Source organism: Astatotilapia calliptera, chromosome 23, assembly GCF_900246225.1.
Source record: "Astatotilapia calliptera chromosome 23, fAstCal1.2, whole genome shotgun sequence".
NCBI lineage: Eukaryota > Metazoa > Chordata > Actinopteri > Cichliformes > Cichlidae > Astatotilapia > Astatotilapia calliptera.
The window spans coordinates 5,451,647-5,464,010 of record NC_039323.1 but is presented as its reverse complement, the minus strand read 5'-3'; the positions used below and the strand labels follow the sequence as shown (position 1 = coordinate 5,464,010).

The window sequence follows — 12,364 nt, the reverse complement described above, 5'->3', positions numbered from 1 at the left end:
CAGACATTAACAAGCTTGCACGTGTTCACATTTGAACCATGTGCAGAAACTGAGTGCAGTCTGTCTCTATTACTATGAAGAGTGAAAATGGAGCCAAAAGTCCTCTGAACTTTTACAGCTTCTGTTGGTTATGTTAGCGGTAGCATGGCTTCGTAGTAAGTGGTGGCGTGGTGTACAGTGCCTAATGCATCAATCAGTTCCCGGCAGTCATTATGATAGTAGGTTATTATTAAAAATAGTGAGTGCCCCGACAAAAACCTATGATAGCTTTGCAGATAAAACACCCAGACACGGTAATAATAGTTCCACTAGAGCGAGCTACCTCCAAGTAGCGTGGTATTCCACAAATATCGGTTTCCTGGACAGAACAAATGGTTTGCCTATTTAGTTAAGCCACCTAGAGCCACACAGAGCTCTCGGTGCAATGCTATTTGACAACACTGTGCCCTGCTGGGTTTCTACCTTATTGGCTTCATTAGGTTTTCAGTGCATGAACAGCACCTGAATGGCCCAGGTCAATGATGTTTAATGTGTTTGAGTTCCTTCACCTTTTCCCTATCATCATACATTCTACATAAACAGTAAACAACCCTTGCTGTAATGATTGTACTAACCTGACACGGAAACAGGGTCATTATTATTCATAGTGGCAGACCTTGAGAGCTACAATGGAGCTATACACAACCAGCGCGGCAGTTATTTGCTGAGACAGTTCTTTGTGTTGGTTAAACACACATAACGCATACATAATGTAATCGCGTACATCAACACACACTGAATAGAAATAATCAGTTTTTATGAAGATACTTCCTGCTTTCTACCTTTTTTCTTTTTCTTACAAAACATTGAAAATAGTGTTAATAATTCGTCTTATAGCCATCAAATTAAAACAAAACCTGGTCACGTCCTAAGTTTGTTACATGTACAAACTCTGATTAGGATGAGAGGAGGCAGTGGTATAACTGAACACTACAATAATAACACAAACAATTAATGAAGATTACCCCAAATATGCTGTTTGAGTTTTTGAATCTTTTTATTAGTTTAGTTCTTGATTTTTTTATTACTGGTAATTCTGTCTGCACTCCTAATGATGCTACATCTAACCAGATGAACTAGCAGTAATTTTAAATTGCTACTGCGTTGTATTCCAAGTTGTTTCTTTATATAACAGATACTACATCCTGAATCAGTTGCACAGATATTGTACACACTACTAAATAATGAAGTGTAAGCTTTTAAATAATTTTAAAATCATCTGGACCGTGACTGGGATCATTTTGAAATGAAACTGGAGCAATTTTAAAACAGAATCAGTCATCCAGTCACAAATATTATACTGTTGTTTTATTGTAATTCAGCACTGCAGGTATATTTATTTTGCAACTGCTTACAAAAAAAGACCCTGGAGCCTACTTTTGCCTACCTCCCAGCTCACACTGAACGCAACATCAATGCCTATCCCTGCAGGTGGTGCATCCACAGGATGGGGTAGATACATGGACTTTGCTAGACAGGGGTTCATGCTATTTCTTTCCACTGTAATTGACCGAGCATCATGGTTACAGATCTGGCCACGAAATGCTTGGCGCCTAGTTTTCTTCCTACTAGTTTGTGGATGAGGTTATCGAGCTCTAAATCTTCCACTTCTGGAGTTTTCTGCCTTAGAGGTAGGGTGAGGAGCGGGTGATGCTAGTGTGACTACTCACTATATTTTACCAGAAGTAATTTAAATGTAGGTGAAATGTTGAAAACTTTACCTTAAATTTAAAATAACTATCACAGTGAAAGAAAAGTTTACATTTTATTCACCTGTGACCTCCAGAGGAACTGTGTCCTGCTCATCATTAATGCCCACCACTACCTCACACCGATATAGACCAGAGTCGCTAGAGCGCAGCCCAGTCAGAGCGAGACTGGCATTGTAGCGGTTCTTATTATAACCAGGCAGTGTGACACGACCCTGGAAGGCCTTCTTCACCTGAGGAGCAGAGAGTGAGAAAAATAGTGAAAAAAAAATGTTTGAGAGAAATAGCTAAATTACAGGTAAGTCAAGCATTTACTAACGGTAAATATGTTTACTGTACCTTGACCACATTGTCTTTGGCCACCAGGACTGACTGTTCCTTTTGCAGGCCATCAGAGCCTCTTTGGCCCCAAACCTTAGTCCACTTGATTCTGGGCGGCTCATGGAATGAACCAGCACTGGGGCGGAGGGTGAAGAGGCAAGGGAGCAGAACTGTTTTAGAAAGCTCCTCACTTATGGTCTGATGGGTAACCTTCCGCATATTCACCACTGTATCTGCACTGGTTAAGCCTGAGAAGAGGAGAGGAGAAATAAATCAGTGCTTTTCATTTGTAAATGAAGTAACAAAATGTTTTGTCTCATTAAGCAGGTTTCTCTTAGTTGCTTCTTTGAGAGTCAAGCATGTGCTTTCCCTCTGAGTTCCGTTACCCCATCAGATCTTTCTTGTAGTAGAGTAGAAGGGAAAAAACACAAGCTCATTGTGTCCCTATGATTATTGATTATCCGTCATTGATCCAACAGACCATTAGCTTGATATCTAACACTGGGAGGCATATATATAAAAGATTTCAAAGGTGCTTTCATGAACCATACATCAAATGTGGATATGAATTATAGGATCAATATTACACACCTCTTTTTGCAGTTTAAGTCACCACCATCCCCACCGTAAAAATAAAAATATTTTATCCTAAATGCAGGAACAGGATATTATTAAAATGAATGACTTTAAGAAAAGGTAGTGTCTTGAGCAAAATCCTGCAAAGTTCTGTTATTGATATTTGTTTTCAACCAGTGTAAAACTCTTTTTTCAATGGTAGAGTTTCTTTAATATACATCATACATTATCTTTATGCTCTAATCCGGTGCCACCTTCACAGAAAAGATATAGGTAGCTCATTTACATTGGAGAGGGAAACAAAACAACACAGTGATGCAGTTTATCACTTCTGAGCTTTATCCACTTCTTTGTTTCTCTTGTGCACAGTGTATGAATGAGGTTTACCTGTAAACGCTTTCCCCTCATCTCACTTTTTTATAGTTCGCTTATCAGTCACTACTTCCTTTCTCTTATTTCTAAGAATCCTGATAAAAAAATGTTGCTGTCTTATCTAATTTGCCCCAAAGACAAGAAACAGCCAAGAAACACATTCATTTTCAATGTACAGTTGTGTGTATGCAGCAGCTGATGGGTGGCTTAATGATATTTCTTGCAGCCGTGCCTGGCTGAGCTCCATGACTCCAGGAGGGTTCAATCTTTTGGGAAAGCAATTCTTACATGAAAGGTTCATTGTATTTTTTGTTCGTTTAATTGAAGAGAATTGTTCCCTCCAAATCTGAAGTCATGACTGTGAGATGGACAGGTGGGTTAGTGTAGGGCTGCAAGTGATGAGGGTTGTGTAGCAGACTTATGGTGAAGAAAGAGCTGAGCAAGAAAGAAAATCCTTTGATTTATTACTTATGGTCATGAGCTTTGGGTAGTGACCAAAAGAATTAGACTGCAGATACATTTAGATGAATTAATTTCCTCCGTAGGCTGGCAGGGAATAGCTTTAGAAATATAGAGCTGCTGCTCCCTTGTGTCAAAGAGAAGCCATGCGATGTGGTGCAGGTCTCTAATCAGGATTCCTCCAGGGAAACTTCCCTTGAAGACCTCAGGGTAGACCTGGAATTTCAGGGGTGATATCTATCTGGCCCAGCAGTGTCTCTGGATTCCCCAAGAAGAACAGGAAACAATTAGGCTGACTAAAGTTTTGTTAGTTGCTGGAAAAATACATATGGAATACCCCGATTAGCTTTCTGCTCTTGTAATTGTTTTTTGTCATTAGCAATTGTTATCATGTATTCATTCTACAAGGGCACCATTGAAAGTGTCCTCGCTGGCTGCTGTGTGGAACCGAGGCTGCACAACCTCCTGCCAGAAGACCGGCTGACCGGAAGACCCAGCAAGCCATAGTGAGTGCAGCCAACAAGATTATTTGTGCCCTCCTGCCCTTCCTCATGGACATTTTCAACACCCATCTCTTCCACCCTTCACACTTCCTTTTCAGCTTCTTGCCTTCGGGAAGAAGATTTCTAGAGCATCCGGGCTCGCTCTGCTAGACTGATAAACAGCTTCATTCACCAGGATGTTAGAAGACTGAACTCTGTTCACTATCACCCTGCTCTGCCCTCTAACCCTAGACTGTAAAACTATCTCACATGAGTTGCATTTAAATCTTTAATGCTGCTGTCTGTCTTTGGTAAACAAAAGTCCCATACAGAATCCAAGATCGTTCAGGCCACACGAGAACTTAACACAGGGAGCTAATAAGATAGTGAGACAAAGGCTGAGGAGAAGATGGGACTATTTATACAGATGGGGTAATCAGGGAAGTGGAAACAGCTGAGACACAAGTGTGAGTCACTTGAGTCACTTGTGAGGACAATCAAGACAGAAGAGACAAGTAACTATAAAAATAAAACATGTTAAAGTGTTCCTGAGTGAGACAGAGTTGCCCTTGATGCATCCATCAAAGTGTGAGCGTCTGAATGTTAGGCTAAAAGTCTTAGCCATAGATAAAAGTGGTTGTATGAATGTGAATGCATTAATAAGGCTTGTACTACTAAAATGATTGGAATAGCAAAGCACTATATAAACACCAGTTTCATTTAAAATGAGGAAAGACACACAGGGATTAATAAATTCATGAATGTAAACAGTATCTATTACTAAAAGATAACAAGCATTATAATGGTCAGGAATAATTGAAAATAAAACCTCAGCACTAAACAACAATATACTAAGAATAAAAGAAACCTTAAAGCAAAGAAACAGAGAGTACCTAAAAATAAATAAGAAACTGAGACTTCAAAAACTCTGGGAACAGACCAAGGTCCACAGTAAGTTACTTTATTAATAAAACATGTTTTAAAACTGGCCTGTAGTGTCAGTCAGTCAGCAAATAATTAGAAACACAATTTGACCTGCAGAGAAGTTGAAGATCTAAATCAAACAGGTACAGCTGCTGCTAAGAATGAGTGACAAAAGACAAGTAGAGAGAAAAAACAAATAAAGAATTTAGCACAGCCAAGGATTGTGAAACAGACAGTGAGGTGGGGAAAATGAGCCTACCCGATTTCTTTTATTAGTGTCGGTTTCCGCTGTCATGCTCCATTCCTATTTGTCTGAATCCATGTTAAAGTACTACACGCTATAAGGTCAGCCTGTCCTGCCTGTAATTAAATGGCATATTTCTGGAACAGTGCTTTTCCAGTGATCACAGACGCATCGCTGCGTGAGCTGCTCAACCCCTCCGTCCTTCTCCCATCCTTGTCATTTTTCTCCCCATCTCCTGCCATTCTCTTTTCCCTCTTCGTCCCCTGCAGTACAACCACCTGCCAGCTTTCAGATGAGCTTTTCAACTCACTTTTTCTTATTTTTGTATTTTTATTCCACATATGTATAAAGATATACTATTTTTTTTTATTATTATTATTGTTTTCAGGACTTGATCCTCCTTAGCCCTTCTGTAAAAATTCACTTATTCCACCATTCTGACTCAACTTTGAATTAGTTGCCTTATCTTTGACAGCCACTGAATGCAATGCTCCCAACAGGGGAATATGATGTGAATGTGTGTGTGTACTTGCAAGTGGAAAAAAAAAATCTTATCTCTTATTTACTATTCATGGAACATCAAGTGCACACTCTCTGCTCTGCACACACAGACACACACACATAACACACAAACCTTGCTGCCACATTTCATCCCTTACTGGATAGTTAATGTGCCTTTGAACACACATAAAAAATGTGCATGATTAGCTGTCATTGCTCATTCCTGTAGCCCTTATCCTGTTGCAGTTGCTCAAGCTAAGAGGATGAGTGCCTCTTCCCTGATAGCTTAACATCAGCCCTCCCATCACATTTTCACCTCCCCACAGACGCATAAACACACATTAATACCCACTTCTCTGCTTCTCCCAGTGACATCGCCTTAGACAAATGCTACTTGTTTAACTCCCTCACCGACAGATCTGTGTTGCTTGGCATGGCAACATCAAACAGCATTTGTGCTCTGAAATGGCCTCTCGTTTTGCACTCGAGAGGCGTTCAGCCCGTCGAGTGAGGTGACCTGTGAAACAAAATGCATGAAGCTTTCGAAAGCAGAACGATAAGACAAGAAGGGGAGGTGAGGAATAAATAAGCAAAGCAGTGTGGGTTGTTACCATGTGGCTACTTAGAGAAGACACCTTTTTCTGATTACTGTTTTTTCTCGCCTATGTATTAAAAAAATGTTTTTTTAGTTAGATGAATGCTCATATTTATTTTCTGGTGGCTCAATCAGTAAATAGCAACAAAAGTTGTTCCTCTTTAGCTTTACGTGTTGCTGGAGTTCCTGCGTTGTTAGGCTCAATCAATAACAATATTAATTTTATTATCAAAATATAAAACATATATATGAAACCATACATCTCAGCTGAACAGACACCACAAGTTCATGTAAACCATGGATACCACTGTTTTGCCAGCATGGCTGTTCCAAATAGCCTCTTGCCATGTAATGAATGCTTGACTTTCTCAGTATTTAATGCTCCCATTGGGGTTTATGTCAGGTGATTTTGTAGAAAGTAAAGCATATTCCCACAACCATGTTTGTTGAGGGTTTATTGGACTGTGATGTCATTCTCTCTTCTATTCATCTAACTTTCTGCTCATCCCATCTCTACCATCCTCCTTTGTCACACCACCCCTCTGCATGTCTTCCTTCACTGCTTCCATAAATCTCCTCTGTGGTCTTCCTCTTTTCCTCCTGCCTGGCAGCTCATGTGGTCACTGTTGGTCTGCTTAGCTGCACAGGGAATGCATCTGATTAAGTTTTTGCAAAGTGTTTTAGAGTGCCACATATTTTAGACACCTTCAGTCAAGGCAAGCGGTGACACTGAGAAAGTCCCTTTTTGCAAATAATAATGAAATGACTTCAGGCACTTTCACTAGTCCTGATTACTAAGCAATGTTTTTATATAATGAGCAGCTCACATCGGCTGAATGTTGACTCAGTGGAAGGTTTAAGTTTATCAAAGCATCAAGGTTACCAGGTGTATTGGGATGCTTATAATTTCTAATAAATTATTCATATTAATTTTGTCAATAACAGCACAGAAAATACTTGAGCTCTCTGGTATGAGAGTAGACGTGCAGGAAATAATTTACTTCTGACTTCTGTTTTACTTGATGGCAGCAACAATATCATTTTGCATTGATAGAAGAACTTGCAGAAGTAATGTAAAAGATACACAACTGACTCAATCATGACAGAGTCCAGGATGATGAGTTTGGAAGGAGGTAAGGAATGGGAGAGAAACAAACCCAATATCCAAACGAACAGAAAGAAAAGGAAAAAAGAAACAGGGGGTATGTGTAACAGGAAAATTGAAGTGATGTGATGTGGAAAGGGAGTCAAGAGAAGATGATGGAAAAAGTAGACATGCACTGTTATGATTCAGCAGGAGATGTGTAAAGATTGACAAAGTGAGACATTCATGCTCATACACACAAACACAAACAGAAGCGCACTTAAAAAAAACATCTTTCAGAAGAGAGGCTATCAGATTCCACTACCTGCTGTCACGCTCTTTGCTTTATCCCCCTTGAGGATGTGGCACTCGTCTTTGATTGTCACACACTCATGCACGTGCCCCTCCTCCCAACACACATGCCCGGACACACACAAATAGAGTGAAACGCGCTCCCAGAAGACAATCAACCTACAAACTTCCTTGCCTAAAGCGTGCACAGAACAAAAATAGGCAAATTTATTCTTTTAATTGGCCTGCCATTTTCTTGCCAAGTTCCACCTGCGTAAGTGTCATTTGGGTAACAACCCCAATGTTGCCAAAAGCGATACAAAGCTTTAAATGTAGCCAACCAAGTTTCACAATCAAAATCTCATTCACATTCTCCCGCCCACTCTTCACTCTTTCTGTCCACTTTATTTGGACAAATGCTTATCTTTGTTACATGGCCAGTGCTGCAATTTGCTCAGAGAAATTAAATAAAATAAATTGCCGATTCACTTGTTGAAAAGCCTAAATTACATCTCGAAGGGGACTGGGGGAATTTTGAAAGAAAGAAAAAAACAAGACAAACAACAACATTGCTCTCTTCCTCCATGGTAATGAATGTAAACAAGCAAGGGCGCCAGTGCCACCTCTATCTGAAATCTGCATTTAGATGGAAATGTTGTCACAGGCATAACCCACACAAGGCTCTTTTGTTTTGTTATCTATCCTTGTTTCATATTTCTCATTGTCATTCTTTTTTCTAAACAAGGCTTGGCTGGCTGTGAGGTGAAAAAAGACAAGAGGAAATCCTGAATGTCAATACAAAGCAGAAAGGTGCTCAAAAAGGAAGCGTGTGCTCAGTAAAACTTGTCCACTGGCAACATTGGATAGCAAAACCCAAGGTGCTATGGAGGACTCTTCTAAATGTCACCAGGTGATCTTTTATTGACCTCATCTTGTGTCTTTGCCTGCATGGGTACGAGAAGGGTAAGGTGTAACAGGACACATCGTGCAACTCTTCCCGGAAGATCCACTTCCAGCAGCCTGCAGGTAGAGCTTAGATTTTCCCATTTTCTCTGTTGGTTCACAGAGGCATCTGCGTGATCATCACCACTGACCCATCTGTCTTTCCATTAGAGGTGCTCTCGAATTATTAAACAGTCGGAGAGCCTTTATATAGCTGGCACGGAGCTGCACACAGACACAAGGTGGGCGGTAATGGCATTTTCACTGTAATAGGAACACAATTGAGAACATCATTCCTTGTTCTCGTTCTCTCTTTCTTATTCTTCCTCCTTTTCTTTCTTTCCATGGGGCTTGCAATGGGTTTTCCAAAGATAAAGGCAGCATTGTCTTCAATTTGCCAACATCACAGCTGCCAACCTGCCAGTCAAGAGCTCCCGGGACTGATCGAGTATATCCCTCTGCAGTCGTCGGCACTCCACTTCTGCTGCCTGCATGCCAGCTGATTATATGTTTGTGTAAGTGTGTGTGTGTGGACAAGTGTGTGCAGGTCATAAATCATGACAGACGAGCTGTCTGACAGAGTCACGCCGCTATTTGTTGATTACTGTGTTAAGAAATGACAGTCGATACAACACATACAACTGCACAGCAGCAGGCACGGCTTGAACTCTTTTGAGATTTTGCTTTCACCTGGGAGGTGCTACATAAAGAGACAGTTCACAGGAAGCGGTTTATATTTATTTAACTGCAATAGGTAAATGCCTTACTAATAATTCATATATGATTATCAGAAACATAATTGTGTAAAAATAAACAGATTTGCAACTGTTGAGTTCCTAAGAAATTTTCTGTTGCACTTTTACTCAAGTATTTATTTATGATACAGTTAGATTAGTTCTGATTATTTGTAGACTGTAACAGTTTTGTATGTTTAACTGGCCTCCTGTGCACTTGGTGCTCTGATACCTCACTAAAAAACACAGAACTGGGTTAAATAATCTGCCAGAAATGAAAGTTCTGTGTTCAAAGACATCCGATAAAATGCACTTAATGCACATGACAAGTGTTTTAATGATGCTGTTTATTTTAGATGTACATTACCGCTCTGCATACTCAAATACTGCTCAGTTGTTTAATTAATAATAATCAGATTAACCATATACTTTGCAAGTTAAAAAAAAACTAACAACAACAACAAAATAAAAAAACAGGTACTCCTGTTTAAAGTTAAAAATCATTAGACCTCAAAGTGGCCCTCAAAACTGACTATGTAGCTGCTTAGTATGAGGTTATAGTTGCATTTAAATTTTTTCACAAGAAATTATTCAAATTAACACACAAGGAGAAATATTTATATGTATTTTACTGTGGTAAGTTTCTTTGGTAAACAGGGAAAACAAAAGAAAGAGGGTAAAGTCGAACTTTTTAGAGCAAGTGGAAGCTGTATAAGTTTTGCCTTCTGTGTGAATAAAACACGTCAAGGGCAATGGTGGTAAGTGGGGGTTAGTTTTGTTTTCCTGAGAGCATTTCGTTTGCTGTCTTTATTGTTTTGGGGTTTTCTTTGTTGGTTGTGAAGAAATGCATCCTTTGAAAAAGACCTTGGATGATGCACAAAGACAAATGGAGAGAACAAGATGAATAACATGAAAACGGCGATGGCTGATCCTTAAGCACTGCCACGTTATCGCTTACGAAGAGCACAGTAAACGACGCTGAGGCTGATGCCGCCCTGTCCAAGCCAAGAAACCATAACCATGGCAACAGAGGCGCCACAAGTGCAAAAAAAGGCGGGAAGAAGCTTCTGATTAAAAGCACACTCACACGCGCGCTCACACATGCATACACACTTTAACTGTGTGCGTTGTCGGTGGCCTCCTCAAAGAGCAGATCTGATGCTATGTACTGTATAATGTAAATTAAACGAAGGGCTGGTTTCCTCATTTTTCCATCGTGTTTGATCAGTGGTGTGTGTTTCACTGCAGTGCAGCTGCACTACCCCTACAGGAAGTACACAGTCTCATCTGCAGAGACGCACACTGTAAATATACAAAGTTACACAAACAGTTGGATCTTCTAAACCAAAGACATTCAAAGACACACTAAGTTTTCTGTGTCTGTGTGTATGTGTGTGTGTCTGTGTCCATGCACATTCATGTCACCTCTCTAAGCACACCAGATCTGCCAGGCGGACATCATGCAGGGTTTGGAATTAATGTCTTCTTGCTGACATTCTCTCTCACCTATCTTCCACCAAAACATCCCTTCAACTCCCACTTGTTTCCAGGAGTCCTCCTCAGCTTCTTGATGTTTTCTTTCCTATTGCGCTCACGTCTTTCTTCTCCATCCATTGGGTATTTTGTGCTCTTATTATATACCACCTATGCTTTTCTGCCTAACCGACTTCTTTCTCTCTTAACGCCTGCTCCTCATTTTTCTCAGTTTGGCTTTTCTTCATATAAATCCTAATCCTATTTCAAAGCTAGACTAAAATTAATGAAAAGTAGCCTTTGGAAACAAAACCTAATGTGACAGACAGGAGAATGTACACATGCACTAATTGCAAATTCCTGTCTTACTTAATTAACAGCAGCCATATGCAGACATGTATTTTGTTATGTTCCTGATTTGTAAAATGTATCCTCTGCAAAAGGATTTCTTTTTCACAAACTGTTTCTGCCACTTGACATGTCACACTAATGAGCAGCATTTTGCATTTTAGCTGCTTTATGTCTCTGCCAGAGATGTGTGCTAATGTTACCAGTTGTGCGAAGGAAAAAAGATTTACAGACGGAAGATAGAGCGAATCCACAGTCTTAGCGAAAACAAGACAGAACAGATGAGACAAATCAGGAAAACATTTCTGATATTTAGACTGAACTGATGCTGTGCTATGTAACAGGAATATACAATGTGGCTATACAATAAAGTTAAGATTATGCTCAGTTTGATATACTGGCTGAAATGAATGGCCGACTGACGTTGCGTCTCAGACATTTATTCCTTCCTCTAAATGTCACCTGCAGAAATCTTTCTACTTGGATCTTAACAGATATTTTATCTGCTTGTAACTAAACGCAGACAGTCGGTGCTTTGTTGAGCAAGTCAGCCTTCTGAATGATCACACTGCAGCGGAAAGCAGAGTTTGCAACAATCAGATCAAGTGAGAAAGAATAACTGTGACTTGTGTTCGAAACTATAATAGTGTTCAAACAGCCAGAGTTTGGATTAAAGATGGATTTATTTTGTGCTGTGAAATTTGCAGGGTGGGAATTTATCTAATGCACGTCTGTTATAATTAAGCCTTGATAAATGAACACAGTGCTTATTGACCTGGTTAGAGCCAGGCACGTTTTTTTTCTGTACAAGAAGCATAATCATAAAAGGCAAAAAACATATATGATCTAAATGTGACCAATCGCTTCTTCAAGGCAACCTTCCTATGCAATTCTGGACTGCTTATAGTGCTGCTGCTATTTCCAGACTGCTCACTAGGGTTTGGTTTTGAAAAGCTCTAATTTAACAGTCCCATCCTGAACCAGGCATGTGGTCTGAATACAGTTAAAGCCACGTGAGGGTAGGTTTGAGGCACAGCCTGCAAGAGTACCACTTCTACTAATGTTAATGTACACCAGTACATTAGGAGTGTGAGCGAGATAAAAGACAAAAACAACGTTACCAAACATGGCACCCCAATTGACGCAGCTCAAGGCTCACATGTCCCAAAAGAGGGCACTGTAGAAAAGACGGAATATGGGAATGTGGAGGCATTTTGGCTGTTTAATGTCCAGCGTTGAAAAAGACTATCATACACAGCAAACTGTGTCA

At 40.0% G+C, this 12,364-nt stretch overlaps 1 protein-coding gene across 3 annotated transcripts in view; it reads right to left on the bottom strand.

Annotated features, from left to right (window-relative positions):
- ncanb (neurocan b) overlaps positions 1 to 12,364 on the bottom strand; it is a 178,823-nt gene that overhangs the window by 126,489 nt on the left and 39,970 nt on the right. For all 3 annotated transcript variants that reach the window (XM_026159413.1, XM_026159412.1, XM_026159414.1), the window contains exons 3-4: positions 2,088 to 2,317; positions 1,813 to 1,981 (exon numbers count right to left, since the gene is read on the bottom strand). In XM_026159413.1, the coding sequence (XP_026015198.1) occupies positions 1,813 to 1,981; positions 2,088 to 2,317 (399 nt within the window). The remainder of the gene's footprint in view (positions 1 to 1,812; positions 1,982 to 2,087; positions 2,318 to 12,364) is intronic.